Consider the following 13,727-nt stretch of genomic DNA (forward strand, 5'->3'; position numbering starts at 1 on the left):
TGAATAGTCTTCCAGTACCTGTCGCTGAAAAACATCCCCACAGCATGCTGCTGCCACCACCATGCTTCACCATTGAGATGTCGCCAAGTTTCCTCCAGACGTGATGCTTGGCATTCAAGCCAAAGAGTTCAATCTTGGTTTCATCAGACCAGAGAATCTTGTTTCTCATGGTCTGAGAGTCTTTAGGTGCCTTTTGGTAAACTCCAAGCGGGCTGTCATGTGCCTTTTACTGAGGAGTGGCTTCCGTCCAGCCACTCTACCATAAAGGCCTGATTGGTGGAGTGCTGCAGAGATGGTTGTCCTTCTGGAAGGTTCTCCCATCTCCACAGAGGAACTCTGGAGCTCTGTCTGAGTGACCATTGGGTTCTTGGTCACCTCCCTGGCCAAGGCCCTTCTCCCCCGATTGCTCAGTTTGGCCGGGCGGACAGCTCTAGGAAGAGTCTTGGTGGTTCCAAACTTCTTCCATTTAAGAATGATGGAGGCCACTGTGTTGTTGGGGACCTTCAATGCTGCAGAAGTGTTTTGGTTCCCTTCCCCAGATCTGTGCCTCAACACAATCCTGTCTCGGAGCTCTACGGACAATCCCTTCGACCTCATGGCTTGGTTTTTGCTCTGACATGCACTGTCAACTGTGGAACCTCATATAGACAGGTGTGTGTCTTTCCAAATCATGTCCAGTCAATTGAATTTATGACAGGTGGATCTACAATCAGGTTGTAGAAACATCAAGGATGGAAACAGGACACACCTGAGCTCAATTTCGAGTCTCATAGCAAAGCGTCTGAATACTTATGTCAATAAGGTATCTGTCTTATGTTTTTTTTATACATTTGCAAAAAATTCTAAAAACCTGTTTTCACGTTGTCATTATGGGTTATTGTGACGTCATTATGGGGTATTATGATGTCATTATGGGTTATTGTGATGTCATTATGGGGTTTTGTGATGTCATTATGGGGTATTGTGATGTCATTATGGGGTTTTGTGATGTCATTATGGGGTTTTGTGATGTCATTATGGGTTATTGTGATGTCATTATGGGGTATTGTGATGTCATTATGGGGTATTGTGATGTCATTATGGGTTATTGTGATGTCATTATGGGGTATTGTGATGTCATTATGGGGTATTGTGATGTCATTATGGGTTATTGTGATGTCATTATGGGGTATTGTGATGTCATTATGGGGTATTGTGATGTCATTATGGGTTATTGTGATGTCATTATGGGGTATTGTGATGTCATTATGGGGTATTGTGATGTCATTATGGGTTATTGTGATGTCATTATGGGATATTGTGATGTCATTAAGGGGTATTGTGTGTAGATTGATGAAGGGGGAAAAAAAATAATTGAATCAATTTTAGAATAAGGCTGTAACGTAACAAAATGTGGAAAAAGTCAAGGGGTCTGAATACTTGTATTGTAATATACTACTACTATATATACACACTACTGTAATATAATATACTAATGGGGTTAGGAGTTGAAGGCTCACCTCACTGGAGCGTTGGGCTGGTGGGTGTACAGCTTGGTACAGCCCAGTACTACTACTACTACTGCTGCTGTTGCTGGGTGCCTGGCGGGCTGAGGGAGTAGAGGCGGCGGAGGGCACAGCGACAGTTGGACGCAGGATGACACAGACCAGGTCCCCAGTGACGATGCCACAGGAAGACAAAGTCTGACCAGAGTCAGAGAGAAGATCTGAGCCGTTCAGGGACAAGGTGAACTCAGAGTCCGGGCTGTGGGGGGACAGAGGAGAGTTAGGATCTGAGCCGTTCAGGGACAAGGTGAACTCTGGGCTGTGGGGGGACAGAGGAGAGTTAGGATCTGAGCCGTTCAGGGACAAGGTGAACTCTGGGCTGTGGGGGGACAGAGGAGAGTTAGGATCTGAGCCGTTCAGGGACAAGGTGAACTCTGAGTCTGGGCTGTGGGGGGACAGAGGAGAGTTAGGATCTGAGCCGTTCAGGGACAAGGTGAACTCTGAGTCTGGGCTGTGGGGGGGACAGAGGAGAGTTAGGATCTGAGCTGTTCAGGGACAAGGTGAACTCTGGGCTGTGGGGGGACAGAGGAGAGTTAGGATCTGAGCTGTTCAGGGACAAGGTGAACTCTGAGTCTGGGCTGTGGGGGGACAGAGGAGAGTTAGGATCTGAGCTGTTCAGGGACAAGGTGAACTCTGGGCTGTGGGGGGGACAGAGGAGAGTTAGGATCTGAGCTGTTCAGGGACAAGGTGAACTCTGAGTCTGGGCTGTGGGGGGACAGAGGAGAGTTAGGATCTGAGCTGTTCAGGGACAAGGTGAACTCTGGGCTGTGGAGGGACAGAGGACAATTAGGAGCCGTTCAGGGACAAGGTGAACTCTGGGCTGTGGAGGAACCTAAGGGACTAACTAACCTGAGGGACTAACCTGAGGGACTAACCTGAGGGTCTAACCTGAGGGACTGAGGGACTAACCTGAGGGACTGAGGGACTAACCTGAGGGACTAACCTGAGGGACTAACCTGAGGGACTAACCTGAGGGACTGAGGGACTAACCTGAGGGACTAACCTGAGGGACTAACCTGAGGGACTAACCTGAGGGACTGAGGGACTAACCTGAGGGACTAACCTGAGGGTCTGAGGGACTAACCTGAGGGACTAACCTGAGGGACTAACCTGAGGGACTAACCTGAGGGTCTGAGGGACTAACCTAAGGGACTAACCTAAGGGACTAACCTGAGGGTACTAACCTGAGGGACTAACCTGAGGGACTGAGGGACTAACCTGAGGGACTAACTAACCTGAGGGACTAACCTGAGGGCTAACTAACTGAGGGCTACCTGAGGGACTGAGGGACTAACCTGAGGGTCTAACCTGAGGGACTAACCTGAGGGACCTGAGGGACTAACCTGAGGGATCTGAGGGACTAACCTGAGGGACTAACTAACCTGAGGGACTAACCTGAGGGACTAACCTGAGGGTCTAACCTGAGGGCTAACTAACCTGAGGGTCTAACCTGAGGGACTAACCTGAGGGTCTAACCTGAGGGTCTAACCTGAGGGACTAACTAACCTGAGGGTCTGAGGGACTAACTAACCTGAGGGACTAACCTGAGGGACTAACCTGAGGGACTAACCTGAGGGACTAAGGGACTAACCTGAGGGTCTGAGGGACTAACTAACCTGAGGGACTAACCTGAGGGACTAACCTGAGGGACTAACCTGAGGGTCTAAGGGACTAACCTGAGGGACTAACCTGAGGGTCTAAGGGTCTAAGGGACTAACCTGAGGGTCTGAGGGTCTAAGGGACTAACCTGAGGGTCTAACCTGAGGGTCTAAGGGACTAACCTGAGGGACTAACTAACCTGAGTCCATGTGAAGGCAGAAGAATCTCTCTGATTTGAACGTTGAGCTCTGTCAGAGTTGGCTCCTCTCCCTCCAGCTTCACCCGGCTGGTCTGCTTGTTTATCCTCACACGCAGTTTCATGCTTGGGGGGGGGGGGGGAGAGACCGATGGACAGGGTTAGGTAGTGGTCTGCTTGTTTATCCTCACACGCAGTTTCATGCTTGGGGGGGGGGGGGGGAGAGAGACCGATGGACAGGGTTAGGTAGTGGTCTGCTTGTTTATCCTCACACACAGTTTCATGCTTGGGGGGGGGGGGGGGGGGGGGGGGGGAGAGAGATAGAGACCGACGGACAGGGTTAGGTAGTGGTCTGCTTGTTTATCCTCACACACAGTTTCATGCTTGGGGGGGGGAGAGAGACCGACGGACAGGGTTAGGTAGTGGTCTGCTTGTTTATCCTCACACACAGTTTCATGCTTGGGGGGGGGGGGAGAGAGAGACCGACGGACAGGGTTAGGTAGTGGTCTGCTTCGTTATTCCTCACACACAGTTTCATGCTTTCGGGGGGGGGAGAGAGAGATAGAGACCGACGGACAGGGTTAGGTAACCAACACACAGAACACCATCAGACAGGTTAAGGACACAAATTCAATAATTCAGACCCAAGACACTTAAATGTGGTCTTCTCTCCCTGGTTCATCATGAATCATTACTGGGCATCTTCCAACAACAACAAAAAAACGTTTTCACAACGCGTCCAACTTTCTGAACATGATGTCAGTTTTCACAATGAAGTAGAAAACACTTGGCAAAGCCAAGTCACCTGTTTACAGTAGAAATACAGTGCTAGCTGGAATTCTTTCACTTTCATTTCTTGCCTAACTGTGTTATTAAGAAAGACTGAATTATGAAAGCAAAATGGTAAAACGTTCATCGGTGTAACGATCTAACGTTATAGCAGGTCCACTGGCCTAGCAATTCCTACAGTATACAGATATATTTCATTACGCACAGCACACTTCTGGTGTTATCTAGCTTAGAACAATGCAAACCTAGATGTACAAGTGCAGCTAGCTAGTAGCTAGTAGCTAGTAGCTAGCCAGCAGCGTTTCGCTTACTTTAGTTTAGTTGTTTTCTCTTGTTAACTTATTGCAAGCCTTAATCATTTCACACCAAACATTTCATGTTGACTAAAGAGTAGAGAGAGTTGAAGATTTCCACGGTAACGAGAAGATAGAAGAGGCTTTGACAGAAGCTAGATGGGGTCAACAATGATATCAGCTTGTTTACTTCAACTACGGAAAGCGAGTAGGAGTTCTAACTTCAACTACGGAAAGCGAGTAGAGTTTTGACTTCAACTACGGAAAGCGAGTAGAGTTCTGACTTCAACTACGGAAAGCGAGTAGGAGTTCTGACTTCAACTACGGAAAGCGAGTAGGAGTTCTGACTTCAACTACGGAAAGTCAAAAATGACAAAACACATTTAGGAAAAATTAATTACCACTAATGTATTCAACAACAAACAAAAAATGAAACGTTGCTCGGATATTAGGAAACATGTATTTGGTAGGCACGACTATAATATGATGTTATCTAAGATCAATATTTCAATCCATTCAAAAAAATAAACGCAATTAATTAATTTACAAAAAAAAACATTTCCAGCTGCGTCATATATCACAGTTTTGAAAAACGCGTTTTTATCCGGACGTCTGCGAGGCGCCGTAGTCTGTTGGTTCAGGACAGAATCAGACACCGCTGAAATACAAGTCAAATTATTATTAAACAGCCAGCCAGCTAGATAATAATCATAATCATGAGTCGATCGTACAATGACGAGTTACAATATTTGGACAAGATTGACAAGAACTGCTGGCGAATCAAGAAAGGTTTCGTCCCGAATATGCAGGTGATTGGTTTAAACTATACGGAATGAATTAACTTTAACACATGTCCGTAGGTTACTAGCTTCAGACGTGGCTCGCTACTATCCAGCTTGACTCTGTCGTTGTTTCTCTTGTCTTTTTGTATGTAGAGAAGGTGTAAGAGCATAGTAACTACATTAACTAGTTAACTAGTTAACCTAATGTGGAGTATGGGACTAGACAGCTGATCAAATCCTTCCCCGTTTCATTCCAGGTGGAAGGAGTGTTTTACTTCAACAGACAAGCCCACTCCTGTATTATAGTATATATATATATATATATATACATATAGTTAGTTTAATCACCGTTTCATTCCAGGTGGAAGGAGTGTTTTACTTCAACAGACAAGCCCACTCCTGTATTATAGTATATATATATATATACATATAGTTAGTTTAATCACCGTTTCATTCCAGGTGGAAGGAGTGTTTTACTTCAACAGACAAGCCCACTCCTGTATTATAGTATATATATACATATAGTTAGTTTAATCACCGTTTCATTCCAGGTGGAAGGAGTGTTTTACTTCAACAGACAAGCCCACTCCTGTATTATAGTATATATATATATACATATAGTTAGTTTAATCACCGTTTCATTCCAGGTGGAAGGAGTGTTTTACTTCAACAGACAAGCCCACTCCTGTATTATAGTATATATATACATATAGTTAGTTTAATCACCGTTTCATTCCAGGTGGAAGGAGTGTTTTACTTCAACAGACAAGCCCACTCCTGTATTATAGTATATATATATATACATATAGTTAGTTTAATCACCGTTTCATTCCAGGTGGAAGGAGTGTTTTACTTCAACAGACAAGCCCACTCCTGTATTATAGTATATATATATATATATATATATATATATATATATATATATATATATATATATATATACATATAGTTAGTTTAATCATCGTTTCATTCCAGGTGGAAGGAGTGTTTTACTTCAACAGACAAGCCCACTCCTGTATTATAGTATATATATATATATATATATATATATACATATAGTTAGTTTAATCACCGTTTCATTCCAGGTGGAAGGAGTGTTTTACTTCAACAGACAAGCCCACTCCTGTATTATAGTATATATATAGTTTAATCATCGTTTCATTCCAGGTGGAAGGAGTGTTTTACGTCAACGAGTCCCTGGAGAAGCTGATGTTTGAGGAGCTGCGTAACGCGTGTAAAGGAGGAGGTAAACAACAACAACAACAATAACAACAACAACAACATGATGATGCCGTGTTAATAACAGACAAGCCCTCTCCTGTATTGTTTCCCCCCCGTTGATTTGACTGGTGTTGTGTTATATTGTCGTCAGGTTCTGGTGGGTTTCCCCCCCCTGTTGATTTGACTGGTGTTGTGTTATATTGTCTTCAGGTTCTGGTGGGTTTCTCCCCCTGTTGATTTGACTGGTGTTGTGTTATATTGTCTTCAGGTTCTGGTGGGTTTCTCCCCCTGTTGATTTGACTGGTGTTGTGTTATATTGTCTTCAGGTTCTGGTGGGTTTCTCCCTGTTGATTTGACTGGTGTTGTGTTATATTGTCGTCAGGTTCTGGTGGGTTTCTCCCTGTTGATTTGACTGGTGTTGTGTTATATTGTCTTCAGGTTCTGGTGGGTTTCCCCCCCTGTTGATTTGACTGGTGTTGTGTTATATTGTCGTCAGGTTCTGGTGGGTTTCCCCCCCTGTTGATTTGACTGGTGTTGTGTTATATTGTCTTCAGGTTCTGGTGGGTTTCCCCCTGTTGATTTGACTGGTGTTGTGTTATATTGTCTTCAGGTTCTGGTGGGTTTCTCCCTGTTGATTTGACTGGTGTTGTGTTATATTGTCGTCAGGTTCTGGTGGGTTTCTCCCTGTTGATTTGACTGGTGTTGTGTTATATTGTCGTCAGGTTCTGGTGGGTTTCCCCCCCTGTTGATTTGACTGGTGTTGTGTTATATTGTCTTCAGGTTCTGGTGGGTTTCCCCCCCTGTTGATTTGACTGGTGTTGTGTTATATTGTCGTCAGGTTCTGGTGGGTTTCCCCCCCTGTTGATTTGACTGGTGTTGTGTTATATTGTCGTCAGGTTCTGGTGGGTTTCCCCCCCTGTTGATTTGACTGGTGTTGTGTTATATTGTCTTCAGGTTCTGGTGGGTTTCCCCCCTGTTGATTTGACTGGTGTTGTGTTATATTGTCGTCAGGTTCTGGTGGGTTTCCCCCCCCGTTGATTTGACTGGTGTTGTGTTATATTGTCGTCAGGTTCTGGTGGGTTTCCCCCCCTGTTGATTTGACTGGTGTTGTGTTATATTGTCTTCAGGTTCTGGTGGGTTTCTCTCCCTGTTGATTTGACTGGTGTTGTGTTATATTGTCGTCAGGTTCTGGTGGGTTTCTCCCTGTTGATTTGACTGGTGTTGTGTTATATTGTCTTCAGGTTCTGGTGGGTTTCTCCCCCTGTTGATTTGACTGGTGTTGTGTTATATTGTCTTCAGGTTCTGGTGGGTTTCCCCCCCTGTTGATTTGACTGGTGTTGTGTTATATTGTCTTCAGGTTCTGGTGGGTTTCCCCCCTGTTGATTTGACTGGTGTTGTGTTATATTGTCTTCAGGTTCTGGTGGGTTTCTCCCTGTTGATTTGACTGGTGTTGTGTTATATTGTCGTCAGGTTCTGGTGGGTTTCCCCCCCTGTTGATTTGACTGGTGTTGTGTTATATTGTCTTCAGGTTCTGGTGGGTTTCTCCCCCTGTTGATTTGACTGGTGTTGTGTTATATTGTCTTCAGGTTCTGGTGGGTTTCCCCCCCTGTTGATTTGACTGGTGTTGTGTTATATTGTCTTCAGGTTCTGGTGGGTTTCCCCCCTGTTGATTTGACTGGTGTTGTGTTATATTGTCTTCAGGTTCTGGTGGGTTTCCCCCCCTGTTGATTTGACTGGTGTTGTGTTATATTGTCGTCAGGTTCTGGTGGGTTTCCCCCCCTGTTGATTTGACTGGTGTTGTGTTATATTGTCGTCAGGTTCTGGTGGGTTTCTCCCCCTGTTGATTTGACTGGTGTTGTGTTATATTGTCGTCAGGTTCTGGTGGGTTTCCCCCCCTGTTGATTTGACTGGTGTTGTGTTATATTGTCGTCAGGTTCTGGTGGGTTTCCCCCCCTGTTGATTTGACTGGTGTTGTGTTATATTGTCGTCAGGTTCTGGTGGGTTTCCCCCCCTGTTGATTTGACTGGTGTTGTGTTATATTGTCGTCAGGTTCTGGTGGGTTTCTCCCTGTTGATTTGACTGGTGTTGTGTTATATTGTCTTCAGGTTCTGGTGGGTTTCTCCCCCTGTTGATTTGACTGGTGTTGTGTTATATTGTCGTCAGGTTCTGGTGGGTTTCCCCCCCTGTTGATTTGACTGGTGTTGTGTTATATTGTCGTCAGGTTCTGGTGGGTTTCTCCCCCTGTTGATTTGACTGGTGTTGTGTTATATTGTCGTCAGGTTCTGGTGGGTTTCCCCCCCTGTTGATTTGACTGGTGTTGTGTTATATTGTCTTCAGGTTCTGGTGGGTTTCTCCCTGTTGATTTGACTGGTGTTGTGTTATATTGTCTTCAGGTTCTGGTGGGTTTCCCCCCTGTTGATTTGACTGGTGTTGTGTTATATTGTCGTCAGGTTCTGGTGGGTTTCCCCCCCTGTTGATTTGACTGGTGTTGTGTTATATTGTCTTCAGGTTCTGGTGGGTTTCCCCCCCTGTTGATTTGACTGGTGTTGTGTTATATTGTCGTCAGGTTCTGGTGGGTTTCCCCCCCTGTTGATTTGACTGGTGTTGTGTTATATTGTCGTCAGGTTCTGGTGGGTTTCCCCCCCTGTTGATTTGACTGGTGTTGTGTTATATTGTCGTCAGGTTCTGGTGGGTTTCCCCCCCTGTTGATTTGACTGGTGTTGTGTTATATTGTCTTCAGGTTCTGGTGGGTTTCCCCCCCTGTTGATTTGACTGGTGTTGTGTTATATTGTCGTCAGGTTCTGGTGGGTTTCCCCCCCTGTTGATTTGACTGGTGTTGTGTTATATTGTCGTCAGGTTCTGGTGGGTTTCCCCCCTGTTGATTTGACTGGTGTTGTGTTATATTGTCGTCAGGTTCTGGTGGGTTTCTCCCCCTGTTGATTTGACTGGTGTTGTGTTATATTGTCTTCAGGTTCTGGTGGGTTTCTCCCTGTTGATTTGACTGGTGTTGTGTTATATTGTCGTCAGGTTCTGGTGGGTTTCCCCCCTGTTGATTTGACTGGTGTTGTGTTATATTGTCTTCAGGTTCTGGTGGGTTTCTCCCTGTTGATTTGACTGGTGTTGTGTTATATTGTCTTCAGGTTCTGGTGGGTTTCTCCCTGTTGATTTGACTGGTGTTGTGTTATATTGTCGTCAGGTTCTGGTGGGTTTCCCCCCCTGTTGATTTGACTGGTGTTGTGTTATATTGTCGTCAGGTTCTGGTGGGTTTCTCCCCCTGTTGATTTGACTGGTGTTGTGTTATATTGTCGTCAGGTTCTGGTGGGTTTCCCCCCTGTTGATTTGACTGGTGTTGTGTTATATTGTCGTCAGGTTCTGGTGGGTTTCCCCCCCTGTTGATTTGACTGGTGTTGTGTTATATTGGCGTCAGGTTCTGGTGGGTTTCTCCCCCTGTTGATTTGACTGGTGTTGTGTTATATTGTCTTCAGGTTCTGGTGGGTTTCTCCCCTGTTGATTTGACTGGTGTTGTGTTATATTGTCTTCAGGTTCTGGTGGGTTTCCCCCCCTGTTGATTTGACTGGTGTTGTGTTATATTGTCTTCAGGTTCTGGTGGGTTTCCCCCCCTGTTGATTTGACTGGTGTTGTGTTATATTGTCGTCAGGTTCTGGTGGGTTTCCCCCCCTGTTGATTTGACTGGTGTTGTGTTATATTGTCTTCAGGTTCTGGTGGGTTTCTCCCCCTGTTGATTTGACTGGTGTTGTGTTATATTGTCTTCAGGTTCTGGTGGGTTTCTCCCTGTTGATTTGACTGGTGTTGTGTTATATTGTCTTCAGGTTCTGGTGGGTTTCTCCCTGTTGATTTGACTGGTGTTGTGTTATATTGTCGTCAGGTTCTGGTGGGTTTCCCCCCTGTTGATTTGACTGGTGTTGTGTTATATTGTCTTCAGGTTCTGGTGGGTTTCTCCCCCTGTTGATTTGACTGGTGTTGTGTTATATTGTCTTCAGGTTCTGGTGGGTTTCCCCCCTGTTGATTTGACTGGTGTTGTGTTATATTGTCTTCAGGTTCTGGTGGGTTTCCCCCCTGTTGATTTGACTGGTGTTGTGTTATATTGTCGTCAGGTTCTGGTGGGTTTCCCCCCCTGTTGATTTGACTGGTGTTGTGTTATATTGTCGTCAGGTTCTGGTGGGTTTCCCCCCTGTTGATTTGACTGGTGTTGTGTTATATTGTCGTCAGGTTCTGGTGGGTTTCTCCCTGTTGATTTGACTGGTGTTGTGTTATATTGTCTTCAGGTTCTGGTGGGTTTCCCCCCTGTTGATTTGACTGGTGTTGTGTTATATTGTCGTCAGGTTCTGGTGGGTTTCTCCCTGTTGATTTGACTGGTGTTGTGTTATATTGTCGTCAGGTTCTGGTGGGTTTCCCCCCCTGTTGATTTGACTGGTGTTGTGTTATATTGTCGTCAGGTTCTGGTGGGTTTCCCCCCCTGTTGATTTGACTGGTGTTGTGTTATATTGTCGTCAGGTTCTGGTGGGTTTCTCCCCTGTTGATTTGACTGGTGTTGTGTTATATTGTCGTCAGGTTCTGGTGGGTTTCTCCCCCTGTTGATTTGACTGGTGTTGTGTTATATTGTCTTCAGGTTCTGGTGGGTTTCTCCCTGTTGATTTGACTGGTGTTGTGTTATATTGTCTTCAGGTTCTGGTGGGTTTCCCCCCCTGTTGATTTGACTGGTGTTGTGTTATATTGTCTTCAGGTTCTGGTGGGTTTCCCCCCTGTTGATTTGACTGGTGTTGTGTTATATTGTCGTCAGGTTCTGGTGGGTTTCTCCCCCTGTTGATTTGACTGGTGTTGTGTTATATTGTCGTCAGGTTCTGGTGGGTTTCTCCCCCTGTTGATTTGACTGGTGTTGTGTTATATTGTCGTCAGGTTCTGGTGGGTTTCCCCCCTGTTGATTTGACTGGTGTTGTGTTATATTGTCGTCAGGTTCTGGTGGGTTTCCCCCCCTGTTGATTTGACTGGTGTTGTGTTATATTGTCGTCAGGTTCTGGTGGGTTTCTCCCCCTGTTGATTTGACTGGTGTTGTGTTATATTGTCGTCAGGTTCTGGTGGGTTTCCCCCCTGTTGATTTGACTGGTGTTGTGTTATATTGTCTTCAGGTTCTGGTGGGTTTCTCCCCCTGTTGATTTGACTGGTGTTGTGTTATATTGTCTTCAGGTTCTGGTGGGTTTCTCCCTGTTGATTTGACTGGTGTTGTGTTATATTGTCGTCAGGTTCTGGTGGGTTTCTCCCTGTTGATTTGACTGGTGTTGTGTTATATTGTCTTCAGGTTCTGGTGGGTTTCCCCCCCTGTTGATTTGACTGGTGTTGTGTTATATTGTCTTCAGGTTCTGGTGGGTTTCCCCCCCTGTTGATTTGACTGGTGTTGTGTTATATTGTCGTCAGGTTCTGGTGGGTTTCCCCCCTGTTGATTTGACTGGTGTTGTGTTATATTGTCGTCAGGTTCTGGTGGGTTTCTCCCTGTTGATTTGACTGGTGTTGTGTTATATTGTCGTCAGGTTCTGGTGGGTTTCTCCCTGTTGATTTGACTGGTGTTGTGTTATATTGTCGTCAGGTTCTGGTGGGTTTCTCCCTGTTGATTTGACTGGTGTTGTGTTATATTGTCTTCAGGTTCTGGTGGGTTTCTCCCCCTGTTGATTTGACTGGTGTTGTGTTATATTGTCGTCAGGTTCTGGTGGGTTTCTCCCTGTTGATTTGACTGGTGTTGTGTTATATTGTCGTCAGGTTCTGGTGGGTTTCCCCCCCTGTTGATTTGACTGGTGTTGTGTTATATTGTCGTCAGGTTCTGGTGGGTTTCCCCCCCTGTTGATTTGACTGGTGTTGTGTTATATTGTCTTCAGGTTCTGGTGGGTTTCCCCCCCTGTTGATTTGACTGGTGTTGTGTTATATTGTCGTCAGGTTCTGGTGGGTTTCCCCCCCTGTTGATTTGACTGGTGTTGTGTTATATTGTCGTCAGGTTCTGGTGGGTTTCCCCCCTGTTGATTTGACTGGTGTTGTGTTATATTGTCGTCAGGTTCTGGTGGGTTTCTCCCTGTTGATTTGACTGGTGTTGTGTTATATTGTCTTCAGGTTCTGGTGGGTTTCCCCCCCTGTTGATTTGACTGGTGTTGTGTTATATTGTCTTCAGGTTCTGGTGGGTTTCTCCCTGTTGATTTGACTGGTGTTGTGTTATATTGTCTTCAGGTTCTGGTGGGTTTCCCCCCCTGTTGATTTGACTGGTGTTGTGTTATATTGTCTTCAGGTTCTGGTGGGTTTCCCCCTGTTGATTTGACTGGTGTTGTGTTATATTGTCGTCAGGTTCTGGTGGGTTTCCCCCCTGTTGATTTGACTGGTGTTGTGTTATATTGTCGTCAGGTTCTGGTGGGTTTCCCCCCTGTTGATTTGACTGGTGTTGTGTTATATTGTCTTCAGGTTCTGGTGGGTTTCTCCCTGTTGATTTGACTGGTGTTGTGTTATATTGTCTTCAGGTTCTGGTGGGTTTCCCCCCCTGTTGATTTGACTGGTGTTGTGTTATATTGTCGTCAGGTTCTGGTGGGTTTCTCCCCCTGTTGATTTGACTGGTGTTGTGTTATATTGTCGTCAGGTTCTGGTGGGTTTCCCCCCCTGTTGATTTGACTGGTGTTGTGTTATATTGTCTTCAGGTTCTGGTGGGTTTCCCCCCCTGTTGATTTGACTGGTGTTGTGTTATATTGTCTTCAGGTTCTGGTGGGTTTCCCCCCCTGTTGATTTGACTGGTGTTGTGTTATATTGTCGTCAGGTTCTGGTGGGTTTCTCCCCCTGTTGATTTGACTGGTGTTGTGTTATATTGTCGTCAGGTTCTGGTGGGTTTCTCCCTGTTGATTTGACTGGTGTTGTGTTATATTGTCTTCAGGTTCTGGTGGGTTTCCCCCCCTGTTGATTTGACTGGTGTTGTGTTATATTGTCTTCAGGTTCTGGTGGGTTTCCCCCCCTGTTGATTTGACTGGTGTTGTGTTATATTGTCTTCAGGTTCTGGTGGGTTTCCCCCCCTGTTGATTTGACTGGTGTTGTGTTATATTGTCTTCAGGTTCTGGTGGGTTTCTCCCTGTTGATTTGACTGGTGTTGTGTTATATTGTCTTCAGGTTCTGGTGGGTTTCCCCCCTGTTGATTTGACTGGTGTTGTGTTATATTGTCGTCAGGTTCTGGTGGGTTTCTCCCTGTTGATTTGACTGGTGTTGTGTTATATTGTCGTCAGGTTCTGGTGGGTTTCTCCCCTGTTGATTTGACTGGTGTTGT

At 45.5% G+C, this 13,727-nt stretch overlaps 2 protein-coding genes across 3 annotated transcripts in view; one reads left to right on the forward strand and one right to left on the reverse strand.

Moving 5' to 3' along the window:
* Positions 1 to 4,667, reverse strand: part of fbxo7 (F-box protein 7) — a 28,239-nt gene extending 23,572 nt beyond the window's left edge. The window contains exons 1-3 of one of the 2 annotated variants that reach the window (XM_082978095.1): positions 4,440 to 4,667; positions 3,343 to 3,465; positions 1,500 to 1,743 (exon numbers count right to left, since the gene is read on the reverse strand). In XM_082978095.1, coding sequence (XP_082834221.1) covers positions 1,500 to 1,743; positions 3,343 to 3,464 — 366 coding nt within the window. In that variant the 5' untranslated portion in view covers position 3,465; positions 4,440 to 4,667. Of the gene's footprint in view, positions 1 to 1,499; positions 1,744 to 3,342; positions 3,544 to 4,439 lie in introns of both variants that reach the window. The other variant, XM_082978096.1, reaches the window with a different exon arrangement.
* A 348-nt stretch (positions 4,668 to 5,015) lies between these two features.
* The window catches only part of rtcb (RNA 2',3'-cyclic phosphate and 5'-OH ligase), a 29,647-nt gene continuing 20,935 nt past the window's right edge, over positions 5,016 to 13,727 (forward strand). Inside the window, exons 1-2 of the mRNA XM_082978094.1 lie at positions 5,016 to 5,230; positions 6,371 to 6,449. Coding sequence (XP_082834220.1) covers positions 5,138 to 5,230; positions 6,371 to 6,449 — 172 coding nt within the window. The 5' untranslated portion in view covers positions 5,016 to 5,137. The remainder of the gene's footprint in view (positions 5,231 to 6,370; positions 6,450 to 13,727) is intronic.

This window comes from Salmo salar, chromosome 07 (genome assembly GCF_965601325.2).
Source record: "Salmo salar chromosome 07, fSalSal1, whole genome shotgun sequence".
NCBI lineage: Eukaryota > Metazoa > Chordata > Actinopteri > Salmoniformes > Salmonidae > Salmo > Salmo salar.